General features: G+C 38.9%; 1 protein-coding gene across 1 annotated transcript; it reads left to right on the top strand.

Annotated features, from left to right (window-relative positions):
• The first annotated feature begins 8363 nt into the window (after positions 1-8363).
• On the top strand, positions 8364-13530 carry LOC116417281. The gene is made up of 3 exons (XM_031929747.1): positions 8364-8369; positions 8677-9159; positions 13293-13530. Exons 1-3 carry the CDS (start codon positions 8364-8366, stop codon positions 13488-13490), a joined length of 687 nt encoding a protein of 228 aa, XP_031785607.1. The 3' UTR covers positions 13491-13530.
• Positions 13531-20345: the final 6815 nt, after the last annotated feature.

Raw genomic sequence — 20345 nt, 5'->3', positions numbered from 1 at the left:
AGTCTGGGTAAGCGCCACCTGCGGACGCTTTTCGGAGCTAGTCGCGGCATTTGAGAGAGCTGGAGTCGCTGATGGATAGCCAGTCGCCAGAGAGCAGCGAACACAGCACTGCAGTCCGACAGTCGCGCAGCGAGCCAGTCCCCGATTTATAATGGGAGTATACATGTATGCAACGATAGGTATTACAAGCGTTTATTAGGAAAGCATAGACGAGAGCGCGTGTAGTCGTACCATTATACCTACAATGTACTAGGAATGAAGGCGCGCTTCGCGCGCTCCTTATTCTATCTATGTCTAATAACCCTGGTAGAAAAAACAACATAAGTTTTGGGTACACTAATTTCTGCTAATATTTTTACCATATTACCTACCATATGTTACCATATTCTGTAATACTTTTAATATAAATATATTAACAACGCCCAAAGTCGTTGTCGTTAAGGTCTGAGAAGTGAATTTGAAGAAAAGTTCAGTAGAAGAGTCAGTGAGTATAAGCCTATTATTACAACCCTATTCATTTGCATTGTAAAAAAGCTAGGCAATTGAAATTTTACACAGATACTTGATATGCTACCTATAAAAACATGTAATCCAGATGATTTTAATTTAACTGTTTTCATTCATATTTTCACATTGAGGCACATGTGAATTTTTTAATTTGGCGGGTCACATTTTGCTTATAGGCAATTATGCAGTAAATACTATCTCTAGCACATTGTATTTTTGGTTTTCAGTGTATTTTTACATGAAGAAAGTCTTGTCAAGACATTAATAAGAATTTTAACTCTTAACAGTCGTGAGAGATTTTGAGATCGATGCCTATTTCTCTATTTTTGCATTTGCTCTCATTCGAAAACTAACGGGTCTAGAGAGCACATATTTTACATATACATTTATTTTGTGTCAATGAAACAATATACAAAGTTCAATTAACCTTAACTGAAATACTTTTTATTTCGATTCCGACACTGATGTGAATAACTTATACGACTAAATAATTATCATGGGTGTTGAAGTCGAAATCAAAAGTATTTCAGTTAAGGTCAATTCAACTTTAAATATTTTCACAACCAAAACAGAAATATATATGCAAAAAATGAGCTCTCTAGAAATTAGTTTTTAAATGAGAGCAAATGCAATGCAATGGAAAAATCTCAAAATCTCTCACAACTATTAAAAGTAAATATTCTCATTAATGCCTTAACAAAAAAGCCAAAATATTTATCATTTTCTCCAGGTAAAAATACACTGGAAACCGGAAATACAATGTGCTAGAGATAGTAGTTACTGCGTGACTGTCTATAAGCAAAATGTGAGCCGCTAAATTAAAAAATTCACATTGCCGTTGGTGTGAAAATATGAATGAAAACAGTTCAATTATCTAGATTACATATTTTAAAATTTAAAGGGCATTGTAGTGATAAACTCAAATTCACTGACTCGGATACTGAACTTTTCTTTAAATTCACTTCTTAAACCTCACCGTGGGCGACTTTGGGCACGGAGACACAATATATCTTTATACTTTTTATTCTTTTAATTGCACTTCTCACTTATATTTAAAAAAAAACGAAATAACATACACACACACACATTATTACCTACTTCAAATAGGGATAGGGTGACACTTTTCAATGCACATGTTTCAATACTACACTTTTGGTAATGATTAATTTATCAAGATTTCTTGTTGGTAATATTGCATATATTTTTTTCTGAATCCGCTATTCAGATTTCATACTATTTAACCTCATTTCATTTTATTTTAAACACCTGAAAAATTTCTACCAGGGTTATGACTGTTATGAGGGTTATGAATTTAAAGCGTGCGGGTTCTCATCTGTTACCTAGGCAACCGACCATAGCAACCAATCAGAATCACGTATTAAAGGCTTCACAACCAAGTCCATCATTTTTTTAAGAGAGGATTATTGAAGCAAATTACTTGTATAGCGATGCGTTGGCGACCCCGGCTTGATGCGGAATTTTATGCATCTGCTTTTGTTTGCTGCGTGTTGTTTTTCATTTTACGAATTCTTAGGTATAAGTTGGGGACACTTCTCTCCTCTGATGTGTGGTAAAGTTATGTAGGTAATACATAGGTATGTAATGTCCCACGTTCATATATACTTTAGCATTCACGTATATGTATAACGCCTGTAGTACTCATACAGACGACGTATACTAAACCGAACATCGGAGAGAGTGCTTTGACCTACGAGTCAGCACTTATTATACGCGCGCATTACTGACTTACTTTTGTACATCATCCTTGCACGTCAGATGTTGATTGGTCGATCGTTGCCGCGTTTCAATTAATTTCACCACTCATTGAATCGTCACCGAGGCTTTAAAAGTCCAGGAAACGATCCCCGGAGCGCCTTTTGTACAAGTAACCTGTTGTCGTGTAGCTATATCCGGTCAGCGATGACTTTATGAGTTAAAAATCGTTGAATTTTTAGATTTCACGAGAGTGAACGGGAAAAACATCTCGAGAAATCGCGGCTAATCGCATTTTGTGAAAATTTTATTGATTTTTAACTCGAAAAGTTTGCGTTTTACAAAAAAAATTGTAGGAGCACTTTCGATTTAATAATACCTAAATAATGTAACCCAATTTTTATCAAGTGCAAATAACGATTATTTGTTTATTGCAAATCAGTAATTTGTTTATAAGAAAAAAATTTACGGGTTTCGGGCAACGTAACCAACAGAGATAATGACTTGAAAGGACAATTGCGTCGTAGACAAGACGCTCGGACATTTTATAAAGACGTATTATTCGAACTCCAGAAAACATTGAAATACATTTCTATGAAGTATTAGCAAAACTGAAAATTTTACTATTACAAAACTTTCTCTAGGAGAAAAGAAAAATTGTATTACATTTTTTAAATCAAAAGTATTCTTCGAAAGTGTTGAAGTTCAATTTTGCAAAAAAAAAAAGAAAATGCGTAGGAAGTAGGAATAATTTTGATTTAAGAATATCTAAAAATTATAATACAATTTTTTTAGTTGTGAAAAGCAATTATTTGTTGATTTCAAAATAGTCATTTGTTAATAACAAAAAACTGACTAGTTCGTACTTTGTAACAAATTTAGATTCTGCAAAAAAAAAGGGTAGGTAAATTCCAGGTAGTACAAAAGGTAGGGCGACTTAGGTAGATAGAGCGGTGCAGTCATCCTAGGTAGATAGAGCGGTGCAGTCATCCTAGGTAGAGAGCGCCTAATGACACGAACTTGCATCACTGGCGCCGATCCCAATCATTAGGGTAGGGGAAACCCAGTCGTCGGCTAGACTTGATTATACCTACGTTCAATACAGGAATATGACATATTGTTGCGCTGCAATATTTATGACGCAGCGCAATAAAAAAGCAAAAACTCAATCTAAATACATTGTACTATATTCGGCGAACGCACACAGGGTATAGGTATTTATTTATTTATTCATCCAGAGTAATAAATACATGTTATAGTTAACTCCAAGATATACTTGAAACAGCAACCTGTACATAGGTCTGGTATATATACTTAATAAAATGATCTTACAAAACTAACTTACAAACTAAAATACTAACAAAATGAAAATCTTACTAAGATTGCACTCTTTTTTTTGTTAGTTTACAATCTAAATGAGTACTGATCCATTTCTTTACCTTTTTCTTATTATAATTTTTCGAGATATCTAGATGTTTTAGATTTGGATTAGATTTAGGTAGACAATTAAATACTTGTATCGCTCTGATGTCATATTCTGATTCTTAAGTTCATTATAGTGATAGATAACACATTCATAAGCGAAAATTTGTTTAAGGTTTAATGGATTATTTTGATCAAATTTATTTTTGTTTATAATTTTTAATATTCTATTCTGAGATCTTTGTAGTAATTCTAAGTTGTTTTTGTACGCACCACCCCATGCAATGTTTCCATAGGTTATTATGCTGTGGAAAAATGCATAGTATATAATTTTAAGAATATCGGTTTGCATGTACTTTGACAATTTATATTATATATATATATATATATATATATATATATATATATATAGTTTTCTTTATTATATATTCAATATGCTTATCCCATTTTAAATTGAAATCAAAATTAATACCCAGATACTTATACTCTTCAACACTATCACAGTAATTACCGAATGTCATATATACAGTTTTACTTATATTAAGAGATAATTTATTAAGCAACAACCAAGTAGATATATCCACTAGGTACATATTCATTTTATTTTCGACTTTGGCCCAAGTATTATCAGATGTATAAATAGCTGTATCATCAGCATATGAGATTGTACTTTCAGCAACGAAGATAGACTCCCATCGTTGCTTTCAGTCCTATCTACAAGCAAGTCATTGGCATATATTATAAATAAAAGTGGACCAAGAATTGTACCTTTTGGCACACCCGTAATTACTGTCTCATAACGGCTGTCCGCTGTTCTTATTTTAACTTTTTGTTTTCTATTACATAAGTAACTAGTTATTATTTTGTGCGCTTTACCCCTTATACCGTAATAAAAAGAGTTCAGATGAGAGTCTAGAAAGTAATAATAAGAAATGCAAAGTTCAAAATAGTAAGCAGCAACATCAACAGCCACAGTCAATTCCAATCTCCAGCAACTCAGGGTTTGGTTATAGAGAAGTATAAGCCAAATTCAACGCCTGATAAGATTTTTCGTGCTATCGCCTGTATATAAGTATATTTGTAATTGTTATATATGTAAATAAATAAAAAAATTGAATGATAAATATGTGTTTTTCTATTTCATGCAAACAAATTTGGAATTTGGATTGACTAAAAATAATTCAAATAATAACGTAACACGTAAGCAGTAGTAAAAACTGTCCTTGAAAAGTCCTCTCTCCTCTGATAAAAATTACCATCGGAATCAAAAGATTTAAGATCATCTTGAATTTCATTAATTTTAGATGTAATTTTTCGCATGGAGTTTTTGTCGGCCTATATTGACCTATATTGGCCTATAAAGAGTTATATATCAAGCCCTAATGCAAAAACCGCTGCCAATTTTTGGCACGTAACTTTCTCCAACTAAATTTATAGTTGCAATAGATAAAATATTTTTTAAATATACAGCATATAAGTACTAATTTAAAATATTTTCAATAGTGATTATTTTACTAAGGTAGCAATTTTCTCAACAAAAGACTATGGTGATGGGAAAGATTCAGATGTGGAACGTCGCGGAGCAGATGGCATATATCTATATATACGTCTCTTTTGTTGCGTCTGCCATTCGCGTTATGCTCCAGCTGATACCATGCGTACGTACATTTCTATCGTTTTAAAATGAGTTTAAAAGAGCGTAAATTTTTCTGGAAAAATCTTTGAACACTTACAAAATAATTTAAATTAATTAAGGGGACGTCGGAGCTAAAAACACTGTTTTTCGGTTCCCTATAACTTTGAGAATAAAGCTTTTAATAAAAAATCAAGACCAGAGCGCTATAGCGTTGAGTTTAGTGAATTATTCTACCGAAAGAAAATACCAATCGGATTTTTAGTTTTTGTAAAATTTGTGAAATACGAGCGGGTGTTTACGCGCGATTACAGCGCTAACCGTAGAAAAAAGTTATTTGTAAAACTAGATTTTAATTTGGTTCTTCATAAATACAGGGTGAGTCATTTTAATCTTTAATCTCAATTATCTCGTTGGCAAAGCATGCCAGCGAAAAAAGTTTCGGGTAAAAGTTTTAGAATTTTTCCCTGGCTATCTGATGATGACCTTGACAATGTCATTGAGCGCGACCTTCAAGGTCATTTGAAGGTCAAGTCGATTTTTTCAAATAGAAACCCCTACTTTTGGCACCAGAAATGGAAAGAGCGGGAAATTTTACGTTTGAATATGACCTTGCCTTGACCTTGAATTCAATGGTCAAGGTCATTGGTCATGCCGATAACAGTACAACTAGTTAGCTGAACTCTAATGCATTCAAGGAGAAAATGTTACCCACAAAAGTTTTCAGTTTTCTCCCCGGCTGACGAATGGTCATCTTGACCCTGTCGTTAAACAGGATCTTCAAGGGCATTTCAAGGTCAAGTTGATTTTTTGAAATGGAAACCCCTACTTTTAGCCCCATAAATGAAATGAGAGTGACATGCGTTCGAAAATGAAAAAATTTTCAATATTTCCAGAAATTTTCAAAGTCATTCCATTATTTTGTATTAGTGTCAATTTTCAAAATTCTTGATGTAGTTAAGTCATTCCATTATTTTGTATTAGTGTCAATTTTTGAGAGTGAACTACTCTTAACAGTTATGTAGATAGCAAATTAGTGCAGAAAAGCTTAATCGTGTTTTTTACTTCTTGTAAATCGATAATTATTATTGAAAAAAATCTGTTTCCCTGTTTACTGGTCTGTAACAAATTATTTTGATTTTGATCATGGCTGATTATGGTCCCAACGAAATCGTTGATATGAGCATGATTTTGGGAGAAAGTCGAAATAATTATGCAGCAGCTGCCAGACTTTATGCTGAACGCTATCCCAATAGGAGACACCCAAGTAATGTTATTATTCAAACCTTAACTCAGAGAGCTCGAAATGGAGCTTTTGTTCGTCAACGCCGTCATCATGAATACGACGAAAACGATCCTCGTGTTATTACCATTCTAGCGATTATTCATCTTGATCCTCACATTAGTACTCGACAAATAGAAAGAGAAATAGGTATACCTCAATCAACAGCATCCCGAATATTGAGAGCGAGAAGATATCATCCTTATCACATAACATTAACACAACAGTTAACTCCAAATGATATGATTTTGCGAGTACGTTTTTGTCGATGGGCAATACGAATGATTCAACAAGATCAAGACTTTTTCAGGCACGTTCTTTTTTCAGATGAATCAACATTCAGAAACACTGGAGAATTGAATAGACATAATTGCCATTATTGGTCAGATGAAAATCCTCATTGGTTCAGGCCCATAGACAATCAACACCGCTGGAGTGTTATGGTCTGGTGTGGAAACATCAATGGCTATTTGATTGGTCCTTATTTCTTTGAAGAGAACGTGAATGGGGTAAACTTTTTGAGATTACTTCGAGACATTTTACCTGAATTACTAGAAAATGTAGACCTAGCCACAAGGCTAAGAATGTGGATCCAATTAGATGGAGCACCACCACATTATGCACGCATTGTTCGTGATTATTTAAACACCCGCTACAATGGCAGGTGGATTGGGCGAGGTGGCCCAGTTGCCTGGCCCCCTCGTTCACCTGATTTAATCCCTCCCGATTTTTACTTATGGGGATATCTTAAGAATGTTGTTTATGCTCAACGGCCAACAATGCGAGATAATATGATCGAACGCATTCGTACAGCTTGTGCAGCAATCCCTCGAGATGTTCTACTTAGAACCATAAGACAATTCAGAGCTCGACTTGATCTTTGCATCCAGCAAAACGGCGGTAATTTCGAACAATTAATCAATGGTTAACTCCAGTTAACATTCCATAAAAATACCAAAAAAATAACAAAAAGGGAAAAAACAAAAAAAAAACAAAAAAAATACAAAAAAAAATAAAACAAAAAATGGGATGCTAAATCCTTTTGACAACCTCCTCGATGGTGCATCCTGGGTTCGGCTGATGTCAAAGGTAATTTCCGCACAAAAGATGATTTGTTTCCAAAATCACATGTTCGAACGTAAAATTTCCCGCTCTTTCCATTTCTGGTGCCAAAAGTAGGGGTTTCTATTTGAAAAATCGACTTGACCTTCAAATGACCTGAAGGTCATGCTCAATGACATTGTCAAGGTCATCATCAGATAGCCAGGGAAAAATCCTAAAACTTTTACCGAAACTTTTTTCGCTGGTATGCTTTGCCAACGAGATAATTGAGATTAAAGATTAAAATGACTCACCCTGTATAATGAGCAGAGCGTTATAGGTTTGAGGTTGGTAAATCATTTTACCGAAAGAAAATGACATTTGGACTTTTCTAAGTTTTTTTCTAAGTTGTGAAATACTAAATACCCCGTGACGGGTTTGCGTAGCTATAGCTCCGACCTCTCCTTAAAAGTTATTTTAAGTAATAAAAACAGATCAAAAAATAATAATTTTTTTTTTATAATCAATAATGAATTTTTTTCTGTTTAATCATCAGAAATTATTTTGGATACTCCATACCTATACCCTGTGTACATTTGCCGAATATAGTACAATGTATTTAGATTGAGTTTTCTCTTTTATTGCGCTGCGTCATAAATATTGCAGCGCAACAATATGTCATATTCCTGTATTGAACGTAGGTATAATCAAGTCTAGCCGACGACTGGGTTTCCCCAACCCTAATGATTGGGATCGGCGCCAGTGATGCAAGTTCGTGTCATTACTGTAGCCGCCTGCGCACGGCATAACGTTTTCGGCGCTTGTGCCAGCAACAGCTACTCAATAAAAAGAGAAGTCTTTGTCTCGGAGAAGAGGAGGTTTTCTTCTTCCTGGCTACTCCTTACCATTCCACAGTGAGAGTAGGACTCACTTCGGTGTCATCTCGGACGCCCACTCCTACATTGGTGGCCCCGACTTAAGCAGGCGAGCGAGTGACCACTCGTTCCGCCGTCTCCAGGAGCAGCACTTCTTCCGGGAATTGCGTCATCTTCGCCGACGGCCTTTTTGCCGCGGTTAGCCACTCAGGCGACCGCCATGCTCATCGCATCTCCAGTGGCATTCCTGCCGCGGTCAGTCTCCTTGGCGACCGCCGTGCACCAGACAACGAGCTCATCTCGTCGACGGCGTTCCAGCCGCAGTCAGCCTCTCTAGGCGACCGCCTTTGCAGCAGCAGCGTCCAATTTATCGACGACGTCCTTGCCGCGGTCAGCCTTTTAGGCGACCGCCTGTGCAGCAGCGTCGTCCAACTTCATCAGCGTCATCTCAGCTGCGGTCAGCCTTTCTAGGCGACGGCCGTACAGCAGCTTCGAGCAGCGTTTTCTTCAGTGGCATCCGAGCCACGGTCAGCCTCTCTAGGCGACCGCCTTTTGCAGCTGTCCTCCGGCAGCTTTCATCGACGGCGTGCTTCTCGCAGTACGTCAACTCGGACATCATCTCCGAGACATCGCAGCAGATCCAGCCATCATCCATCGTCCAGCATAATTTAGCGAATTTTTCCGAGGTATTTGCAGTGTTAGTTTTTAAGCGCGTTACCAAGAATTCAAATTGAATTTGGCTCGCTTCCGAGAAAAGGGCGGCCATCTTGGATTCTAGCGAGCGGTTTCTCGTGGCGCGCGTGTATCACGGGTTGCGGTAGTTAGGCGCGTTATCCGCTCTGCCCGCTCTTGGCGCTCGCTTTTCGCGGAATTTTTCAAGAGTTCTGAACCTCAATCAAAGTGAATTGCGCGCGGCGTTGCTTTTCAATTTGACGAGTTATGTGTATTCATACGATCTCGTCTGCGCACGTTCCTGCAGGAAGTGGTGTTCAGAATATGCAAAGTGATCGCCAAAAAACTAATTGAACCCTTCCTTGCTGAGATGTCAGGGGACGGTTCCTTAGATTCGAAACGTCTCACCCTCAGAGACCTAAAATCAGGTCGTAGATTCTTCATAGATTCAGGTGCAGAAATCTCTGTACTCCCAGCTTGCTCCAAGGTCAGTTCGAAACCCTCTTCGCGCAAGCTTTATGCGGCCAACGACACAACCATTGACACGTTTGGTGAAACGTTCCTGCTGTTAGACTTGGGCTTGAATCGTCCCATAGCGTGGAATTTTGTCATTGCGTCCGTGCCTCACGCGATTATAGTGCCGGAATCCATGCAGTAGCTTCTAGCTCCAAATCTGCTCAACTTTTAGCCCAGCTTCCTAAAATAACAGATTCAGTTCCGCACGATCCTCAGTTCAAACCGGACATCGTTCATCACATCTACACTACGGGTCGTACGCTAGCCAGTTATACATGGCCTTGAAAAAAGATGGGTCTTATCGTCCTTGTGGCGTGTACTGTGCTCTAAACGCACAGACCGCCCCTGACAAATACCCTACAGCGCACTTGTACGACTGTACCAGTGAACTGCATGGAAAAAAAATCTTTTCTTATTTAGATCTCTTAAGAGCTTTCAATCAGATTCCCATCGCTACCGAAGACATTGAAAAAAAACGGCAATAATCACGCCCTTCGGTTTATTTGAATTTATATACGTGACCTTTGGTTTGCGCAACGCTAGCCAAACCTTCCAAAGGTACATCAACAGAGCGTTAGGGGACTTGAAATTTGTTTTTATTTATATTGACGATATTCTGATCGCGTCAGAGTCCGTTGAAGAGCACTACCAACACTTATGTCTAGTTTTCGAGCGTTTAAATAAGTTCTGTTTGCGCATCAACGTAGATAAATGTATCTTTGCTGTAGAGGAACTCGTCTTCTTGGGATATTACATCAACTCGCAGGGCATTCGTCCAACTCAGGAGAAGGTCAAGGCAGTGATGGATTTTCCCAAGCCCGGCACTGTAGTGGAGTTGCGCCGCTTTCTCGGCATGGTGAACTTTTATCACCGCAACCTCTCTCATGCCGCGGAGGCTCAGGTTCCTCTGAACGCATACTTTCGGGACTCTCGTAAAAATGACAAACGTCCAATCGAATGGACTGCAGAGACTAGCAAAGCCTTCGAGCAAATCAAATCAGATTTGATAGTTGAGGGCTGTGACTTCGCGATTCGTACCGATCACAAGCCACTCATTTACGCTTTCATTCAAAACAACGAGACAGCTCCTCCGCGTCGTTTGCGTCAGTTAGGATACATTTCACAGTTCACTACCCGTATCGAACACATCAAAGGTTCGGACAATGTGGTGGCGGACGCTCTTTCTAGAATAGAGACTATTCGTTTTCCCCTAGAGTTCGACTTGGCCGATCTAGCAGCCAAACAGAAAGCGGACGAACAGCTAAAAGAGATTCGTGAGTCTCCGAACTACCCTCTTACTCTTAAGCGTCTTTAGCTGGGTCCAGACCACGCAGTCATTTATTGCGAGTTGACTGGCGAAAGCTTGCGTCCGTACATACCTGATCCCGGTCCCAAGGTAACCGATCGTCTTATTCGACAACGTTACGTATGGCCAAACATGCATCGCGAGATTGCTGTATGATGCAAAAATTGTCTTGCCTGTCAGCAATCTAAGATCTCCAGGCATGTTAAAACGTTTCCCGAGCATTTTGTAGCTCCGGATGGTCGCTTTGACCATGTTGACATCGATATCGTAGGGCCTTTACCGGTGCGTGACGGTTACCAATATTTGGTTACCATGATAGATCGTTTCTCGAGATGGGTGGAAGCGGTTCCCCTTCAGGACACCTCAGCCCAGACTGTAGCTCGCGCGTTTTTTGATACATTGTTTTCGGGCCAAGCGTCGACGATGTATTTGCGCAGGTAAAGGGCTACTCTGTCCTTCGGCAGGACAGGAATACCCAGGGAGGAGGTGTGGCACTATATATCCACAATAGTTACAAGGCGACCATACTGTGCTCATCTCCAACAACGACGGATGGTAGAAAGCCCGGGATTCCAGAGTACCTTATGTGTAGAATTCAAAAGGGCCGCATGCCCCCCATTTCTGTCGCCGTTATATACAGACCACCAGGTATTTCTTTCATGACCAACTCTGACCTGGTGGATAAATTAAAACTATATGCGGATGACTATAATCATCGTATAGTCATGGGGGACCTGAACGCAAATATGTTGTCGACGTCTCAGGATACGAATTTTGTCAGGACCTGTTAGTTGAATCTCAAATTAGTTGAACATGGCGCGACGCACCACGTCGGGGAGTCTCATACGTGGATTGACGTAATCTATGCTGATGACAATGAAGTAGTGCTGAATGCGAACAACATGGTGGCGACCTTTCCGAGTAGGCATAACATCATTGATTTTACGTTTCGGACTCCAAAGTCGGAATTTCCTACTCTAACTCCATTCTTTTATAGAGATTTTAAATCCATCATGTGCGAGGAGCTTCTTTCCCTTCTCGAAACCTGCGATTGGTCGACCATCAGTTGGCCGGGCATGACCACAGACAGTAAATTAGAAGCGCTTAGTGGTACCATCATGACTGTCATTGAAAAACTTGCCCCTTTCAAAAAATTTAAACCCAAAAATAAAAAATCTTCACCGTGGGTCAACGCAGAACTTCAAGACCTTTATGATAAGCGTGATGCGGTCGAACAAAGATTCAAAAGGACCCGTGACTCGAGGTTCTGGTCGGAATACCAGTCTCTTGCGGCTCAAGCAGAACAGCGCACAATCGAGGCGCGAGAGGCTTTTATTCGGGCCAGAATTTCGGAGGCCCTGAACAACAACAAAAACATCTGGATTGAGCTTCGTAATCTTGGACTATTGTCCACGACTAAGGAGCAACTGCACGGTTTCTCTATAGGCGAGCTCAATGCCCACTTTGCCGGGGTCTCCGTATCAGAATCAGAGAGCGAGGTGAACTTGGATGAGATTGTGGCGACGGCCAGTGAAGCTGGTTTCACTTTCCGTGAAATCACTTTTTCGGACGTGGTCCTGGCCGTTGCGCATTTCTCATCACAGGCAAAAGGGGAGGATGGCATTCCTCAGGATGTCATTGCTATCCCTTCCGATCCTGGGCCACCACCTTGCATCTATTTTTAACTCCTCTCTGTCTAGTGGCGTCTTCCCTGGAGCCTGGAAAAAGGCCTGTCTAGTGCCCCTCAAGAAAACGGCAATTCCATCAGCCGCTTCAGACTTTCGTCCGATCGCTCTGTCATGTTTTCTTGCCAAGGTTCTAGAGAAGATTGTTCACGACCAGATATCCGAGTACTTAGAGTCGGAGAAGCTTCTTGATACACGTCAGACGGATTTTCGGCGTTATCACAGCACGCAAACAGCACTACTGAGTCTGTCAGAGGATATTAGGGCGGGTATTAATAGCAAAAAACAACTGCTTACTATCCTCCTGATGTTTGATTTCAGTAAGGCGTTCGACACGATCTCGCCCTCTAAACTTCTTCGAAAGCTAATAGGAATGGGTTTCTCTAGGTCTGTAGTTCTGTGGATCAAGTCATACATTACAGGGCGTAACCATCAAGTGGTTACGAAAACAGTTGGCAATTCTGTTTGGCTCACTACCAATCTTGGCGTTCCACAGGGCTCGGTCCTGGGTCCTCTTCTCTTTAGTCTTTACATCAACGATCTCAGAGACATTTTGGCTTCTTTTAAGGGCCCTAAGGGCGAATTATCGGATAGTGTCGAGCATTTGCTATATGCTGATGACCTTCAAACCTATACGCAGGTGGCGAGGGACGACTTGAGCGGGGGTGTGGATCGTCTGTCGGCTGTGGCGCGTGCAGTGGCGGTATGGGCGTCCGAGACAGTGTGGCCAGTATGGCTTGAGCGCCTGTCGCCATCTACAGGCTGCCAACTCGCCAAAAATCGCCACATTATACTTGTACAACCAATGAAATTGCTACAACCTAATAAGTACGCCTAGCTTGGCGCGAATGTTCAAATATTCGAATTGGGAAATTTTATAATGATAGAATAAAAATATATTTTATAAATATTTATTTGTATTGTTTTTTATTATAAATAATTTAATACAAAATAAATTAACATTTAGCGGTAAAGATGTTTCCCTAACAATTAGAGATAACTTATTACATTAAGTTAATCGAAAATGAAAGATTCGGTCAATAAACATCTTTAATGTTTATACATGGAATCTCGTACGATTCTAATAACCTTATAACCTCATATTCCAATTCTTCTTGCAATTTGCTTTCATTTTCGGATACATTTTTTGGGTACACTACTTTATAATTAAAATCTGCTAACATTTGAGACGTTGGTATAAAACTTTGGCAACAGGTATGGTTAGAATAAAATCGTAACCTTATTCTTAAAATGGAATCTAACATATTTATCAACATTTTATTTCTCAGTTTGGTTTTCACAGTATTCATGACAGAAAATACTCGCTCCACTACAGCATTACTTGATGGCAGGCTGAGCATTATCAAACTGTAGGTGGCCAATTTTTTAAATATAAATTTACCACCAGCATTCTGGAATGAATACACAGCAGACCAAAAGGTGTAACTATTTTCGAAAACACTTTTACCGAAGTGTGCACCCCAATCTACTGTTAATAACCTATTCCATTGATTCTCCATATTACTTAGCTCATGAGCACTTACAAATTCTTCTAAGAATGGTAGATTTGAAAAATCTGGTCGTATTGTTTGCGACAAACAAACCGACGGGCACAGAAATTTCAACTTCTTAAAAAACTTTAGATTGTTTGGTAATCTATCAGAAATTTCTATGCAGAGGGCTTTAATAAAAGCAAATGCTCGACTTTCAATTTCTATTCTTTGTTCACTGCTTATTTTACTTTTAGAAACTGCATTTTTATAATCGATTCCGAAATCGACAGAGTCTACAGGTCTAAACACTGACGAATTCTCGAAATTTTTCAATACAGTTTCTATATTTTCAGTCATGAAATCAGGCTTTAAGATTTTTCTCCTTAAAAGTATTATCGAATCGCTCAAATCGTCATATGCTTTACCCATATCAATATTATTGCTTTGAAATGAAGCATTTACATAGTTAAGCTCTCATAATATAGATTTTACTATTAATAAATATAAATAATTTGAGTCGTCGTTAAGTATTGTGTTCAGTAATCTGGTCGTGTAACATTTTTCAGTATTTGTTTGAACAAACAAATTAAAATGGCTTTGCAAAATCCCGTAATTTTCTACAATAACGTTTATGACATTATATCGGGCAAGCCACCTAGTTGTTGATAACTTTCCAAATTTTCTAAATGTTAAAGGTTTTTTTTGTTTGCACTCATCACTTTTTGAATCAGTTTCAGCTGCAGCTTCTTCGTCATTATCAGCATCAACACTAGAGTTTAAGAGATCCCACGTTTTTTTATATTGCAACTGTCTTAAAGGGCTGTGTGCAAACCAATTATAAATCTCCCTACACAAAAATTCTATATTTGCTGGAAAATGAGAGGCTGCAGCTGAAACAGCATTATTAAGAGAGTGGCAAATACATCTTACAAGTTGTAATTTAGAATTATTCGCTTTAAAAAGGGTGGATACGTTTACCGCACAAATTACTACCGCCGTCTGTTCCTAAGCCTACTAAATTGTCAGTTTTCAAATTAATTTCTGAACAATAATCAATTATCGCTTTATATAGAGTATTTGAATCAGCCTTTTCTACTTGTATAATCCCTAAATAATCAATTACAACTTCATTTCTAATTTTGCTAAAATACTTTATGCATAGGCACAATAATTAGCGAGTAAGATTGGTCGCGAACGTCTTCTATTAAGTCTTTTAACATGTTTGGATTTACAACATTTTTTTATAAGATTCCCGCATTTTGTTTTATGTAATTGCAAACCTTTTAATTCTTTGCTTAGAATATCAGAAAGGTAATTTATGCTACGAATAGCCGAGTGACACGCTATATAAACTGAAAGCTTTAAATCTCTTACTTTTTTATCGTTGTCCTTATCTTTTTGTATGTTGCATGCTGAATCCATTGTTTGTTGCTTTTTGGTGTCCACGCTGTTTGCAAATTTGATGTGCGTATCGCGCTCCTTGTGTGCTTGGAGATCCGTACAATGAGCACGCAAACTTTTACGGCATACATTGCACTACGTTTGTTTTGTAGACTGTGGGTCCTTATTTTTGGTAAACCAACCTAAAATAATTAATGTACATATATTAAAAGTATACGCAAAAATATTTCTCGTAAAAAATATAAATTTCAGCCGTATTCTTTAACTGCGTGGTGAAGTGTTACAAGCAACAAACGAATTCGACTAAATAGAATCGCTTCATCACACGGTTCCACGAATGCAGCGCTGCGAATCCATTTCTGAGAAAAAAATAACAACACTGTCTCGCAGATTTTTTGGGATGTTATACCCTTAGCTTAGTGCACGTATTTCCACACAGAAAATAATTTAATGCAAAAACGCGATAATAAAATTTGGATGACAATAACATTCTGACCATGAATTTATACTCGAAGGCGATAAAAAATATTATCACTTACCTTTTGCCCAACTTTCTTTCTCCCACGCAGGGTTATAAGCAAACACTCTCGGTTTTGTTTTCGCTTTTGCTCAGCTCATCTTTACAACATTAATGAAGTAAATCTCAGCTTGATATTTGTCTCTGCTATTAAAAAATATTAGCGTTAGCTTTAAGAACAAATGACGTCCGACTGGTTTGACAAATTCGAATGACTGCGAGCTGCGACTTGCGAGGCAGTAGTTGGTATACAACACCATGTCGCTGCGGTCACGTTGAAAATCATAAACCTAGTTACCTAGACCGTGAGCTAGAGAGAGAAAGCAACTGCACCTAACCTTCCTTATCTCGTTCTGATTGGATGTCGTAAAGACAGCACTCATGTACCGCGCATGCGCCGTACATGAGTGCTGCCTTTAATAAGGGCGCGTAGTTCAAACTGCAGTAACTAGTAATATGTCAACGAACATAGCCGAAGATAACCAAAAATCGCCTAAAAATTCACCATCGCCATATTACAAAATTGTGTCGCCAGTACAAACAGAAAATCGCCACTTTGGCGATAAATAGCCAGTGCTGGCCATACTGGTCCGAGAACGTGCTTCGCCTCAATGTCGGGAAGACTAAAGCTATTAATTTTGGGTCGGACAGTAATATTAACAGGGTGCAAAGTCTAAAGCTGCCTGGTATTGAGATCGAGGATGGCGTCTTCGTACCCTTTGCCGACACTGTAACCAACCTTGGTGTTGTAATGGATTCGAAGATGACATGGAAACCGCAGGTGGATGCGATTAGCCGAAAGGTTGCGCCTGTTCCCAAAGCTCAAGCTTAGCTTTGCGACGTAGTTTGTAAGCAGCGTTTTATACCTTTGTACTTTTAGTTATAAGTTACCATGTTCATGCGATTCTTTCTGTACTCTCAACCCTTCCGGTGCTCACGCAGAGCTTGCAAGTTTAGCAGCAAGAATCTCGGGGGGGATTGTGTAGGGAGCTTCCCCAGCTAGCCTGCGTAAGTTAGGAGTGGGGATGTCCGATATGTTGGAGGGAGCGAGAGAGAGAGAGAGAACGAATGAGCACATGTAGCCGCCTGCGCGCGGCATAACGTTTTCGGCGCTTGTGCCGGCAACAGCTACTCAATAAAAAAAGAAGTCTTTGTCTCGGAGAAGAGGAGGTTTTCTTCTTCCTGGCTACTCCTTACCATTCCCCAGTGAGAGTAGGACTCACTTCGGCGTCATCTCGGACGCCCACTCCTGCACGAGCCGGTGAAGAGCGCCATCCGGCGGGATGCAGCGGTTTTTCTTTACTTTCGTATGCGTTAAATTTGTGGCGACATCGGTGGGGCTACTACGTGTGATCATGAGGAAGAGGCGCGTAATACAATTGAACTTCAACATTTTCGAAGAATACTTTTGATTTAAAAATATTTAAAAAATGTAATACTATTTTTCTTTTCTCCTAGAGAAAGTTTTGTAATAGTAACATTTTCAGTTTCGCTAATATCATAGAAATGTATTTCAAGGTTTTCTGGAGTTCGAATTATACGTTTTTATAAAATGTCCGAGCGTCTTGTCTACGACGCAATTGTCCTTTTAAGTCATTATCCCCTCTTTCACCCTTTTAAGACAACGACACTGCTAACCTATACAAGCACATAGTCTGAGCGCTGGTGCCATCTGAGTGTAAATGTTGAGCCCCCCTCAGTAACTTGGAGTTTTTTTTGTTTTTTGGGATGCTTAATCGAAATTTGTTGGTTACGTTGCCCGAAACCCGTCAGTTTTTTTGTTATAAACAAATTACTGATTTGCAATAAACAAATAATCATTATTTGCACTTGAAAAAATTGGATTACATTATTTAGGTATTACAACTTTTTTTGTAAAACGCATACTTTTTGAGTTAAAAATCAATAAAGTTTTCACAAAATACGATTTGCCGCGATTTTTCGAGCTGTTTTTTACGTTCACTCTCGTGAAATCTAAAAATTTAACGATTTTTAACTCATAACGTATGCGTCTTAGGAAAAAGTTGTAAGAGCACTTTCGATTCAGCATCCCACAAAACTCTAAGTTACTGAGGGGAGCTCAAAATTTACACTTAATTGGCACCAGCGCCCGGACTAAACAGATGAAGTAAACACGCTTGCTGACACCATAAGCCACACAAGGTAAGGGCAAACAACATAATCGTGGACATTTCCTAGTTTGCGATACTACAGCGTGACTATACTGCTGGGACACCAACAACGTCCGCGCAAAACGAACCTGCCCGCTTTAGCAGGCAGCGGGGACATCAGAATACTTTCATTTAAAAAAAACATTAACCGCGTGCACCTGTGTCATATTATTTCACCAACTATCTTCGGAAGAAAATAGTTAAGACTACTCAATCTATAAACTGCCAAAGAACTAGGATAAAAAGCGTTACATCTTGTAACAAAAACTGACAAAGAAAACTACCAAGTTCTGAGATTGACAACCTCAGAACTTCCAAATAACTTGGATACCGTTTCTACCAGGGAGAGCTTTAATTCAAGGGCTGGTGAGTTAAAAATGGTTGCCTGGGTAAAAAGTTGTCTAGGCTTGAAAATAGTAAAAAGTCACGAAGAGTAAGATGTTTTACGAAAATCAGCGATTCTTCTCTTATTATTAAAATTCTTATAACTTTTGATTTGAGCAGCCAATTTTAATCATCCAGGGCTTAAATTGTAGTACTTCTTTTCATTTTCTATTTTCGTTTGAAAAATTTGGATTAACACTTCAATTTTACGATCAGCTATATATATGCCTATCAATTATGGCCGTTTTTTGGTCGTTTTCATCGTCATATACCCTGGTAGAAATCGCAACCAATTTTAACCCAAAAATAAGCTTATAAGTGTCGAATTAGCTTATCTAAGCCAAGAATATTATGTTATAATTGGCTAACAGCGACATCATTTTAACGCAAGAATAAGGTTATTTTTGCCCATATTGTTTTTAAAGAAGATATACGTAACCTCAAATGTAAATAATAACGCAGCAAAGCAAAAAAACGCGGTAAATATTGATGAGAGAAAGTATAGTTTTGTTACTAGGGGTTTTTTGGGGTCGCTGAACACGAATATCGCGACGGCAATACTCACAAAAGTACCTGGTGCCCAGGGTAGTATTAATGTCATCTTCTGGAGTTTTGTTAGAATTTGAAACATAATTAGTCCAAACTCGTTACTCGGGGGTTTTCGAGGTGTCTTGCGCATTCTTAAATTATCGATTTTCGATATTGCCAAATGCCTCGAATATTTCGGTGACTATATGTGAGTTCTCCCACACTTTTGTGCTGTATTGTATAAATACTTGTGTTATTTATTGCAAACCAAAATCGGAGTTAAAAGCATAACGAAGCCGCAGACTCATAGGTCGATAGTTTAAGTAGCATGTCAAATACCTGAAAACAATATGTGCAATATGTTTTGTCTTGATTTATTTTATAAGAAAAGTTTGATGTTGAAATGCAGCAATATATAACTTACTACGATCAGCACGAAATAATTCCGATCGACTACGATCAACACGAAATAATTCCGATCGACTACGTACAAACCTGTATATTTATGTGTAAAATAACGTATAATTCGAATTTGAAAATTCTACGTGTTCTCTAGTCCATTTCTACAATGAAATCGACGGGTGCCTACAACGACTAAAAAATGGAGAAGCGCGCGATTGTACGAGTATTCACATGAATATACTGGTTTGTACGTAGTCGATCGGAATTATTTCGTGTTGATCGTAGTCGATCGGAATTATTTCGTGCTGATCGTAGTCGATCAGAATTATTTTGTGTTGATCGTAGTCGATCGGAATTATTTCGTGTTGATCGTAGTCGATCGGGGTGGTCCGGGGTCGTTGAGGGTCGATCGGGGTGATTCGGAGTCGTTCAGGGTCGATCGAGCGTTCTTCGGTGCGATCGAACTCTTCGGAAGCGATCGGAGTCGATCAGAAATCTTCGGAAGCGATCGGAGTCGATCAGAACTCTTCCGAAGCGCTCGGAGTTGATCGAGCCGCTTCGATGTTTACACGGACTGCTCGAACGCTTCCGAAGAAAGTTCAATCGCACGGAAGAACTCTCGATCGGAACAAACGACGCTCGATCAGACCGAATGACGCTCGAGAGGACTTCAGATTTTAAACAAACCTCGATCGTGCCACGAACAATAATAGAGAGCCTGCGTGTCGCAAAAGACAACCCGAGTAGCTTCGAGGCTTGCCTACAAATGTCGAACCGAGCTGTAAAGGGCGTAATCA

This window comes from Nasonia vitripennis, chromosome 4, assembly GCF_009193385.2.
Source record: "Nasonia vitripennis strain AsymCx chromosome 4, Nvit_psr_1.1, whole genome shotgun sequence".
Lineage (NCBI taxonomy): Eukaryota > Metazoa > Arthropoda > Insecta > Hymenoptera > Pteromalidae > Nasonia > Nasonia vitripennis.
Note: the sequence above shows the minus strand (reverse complement) of the source record. Positions and strands in the feature narration are given on the sequence as shown.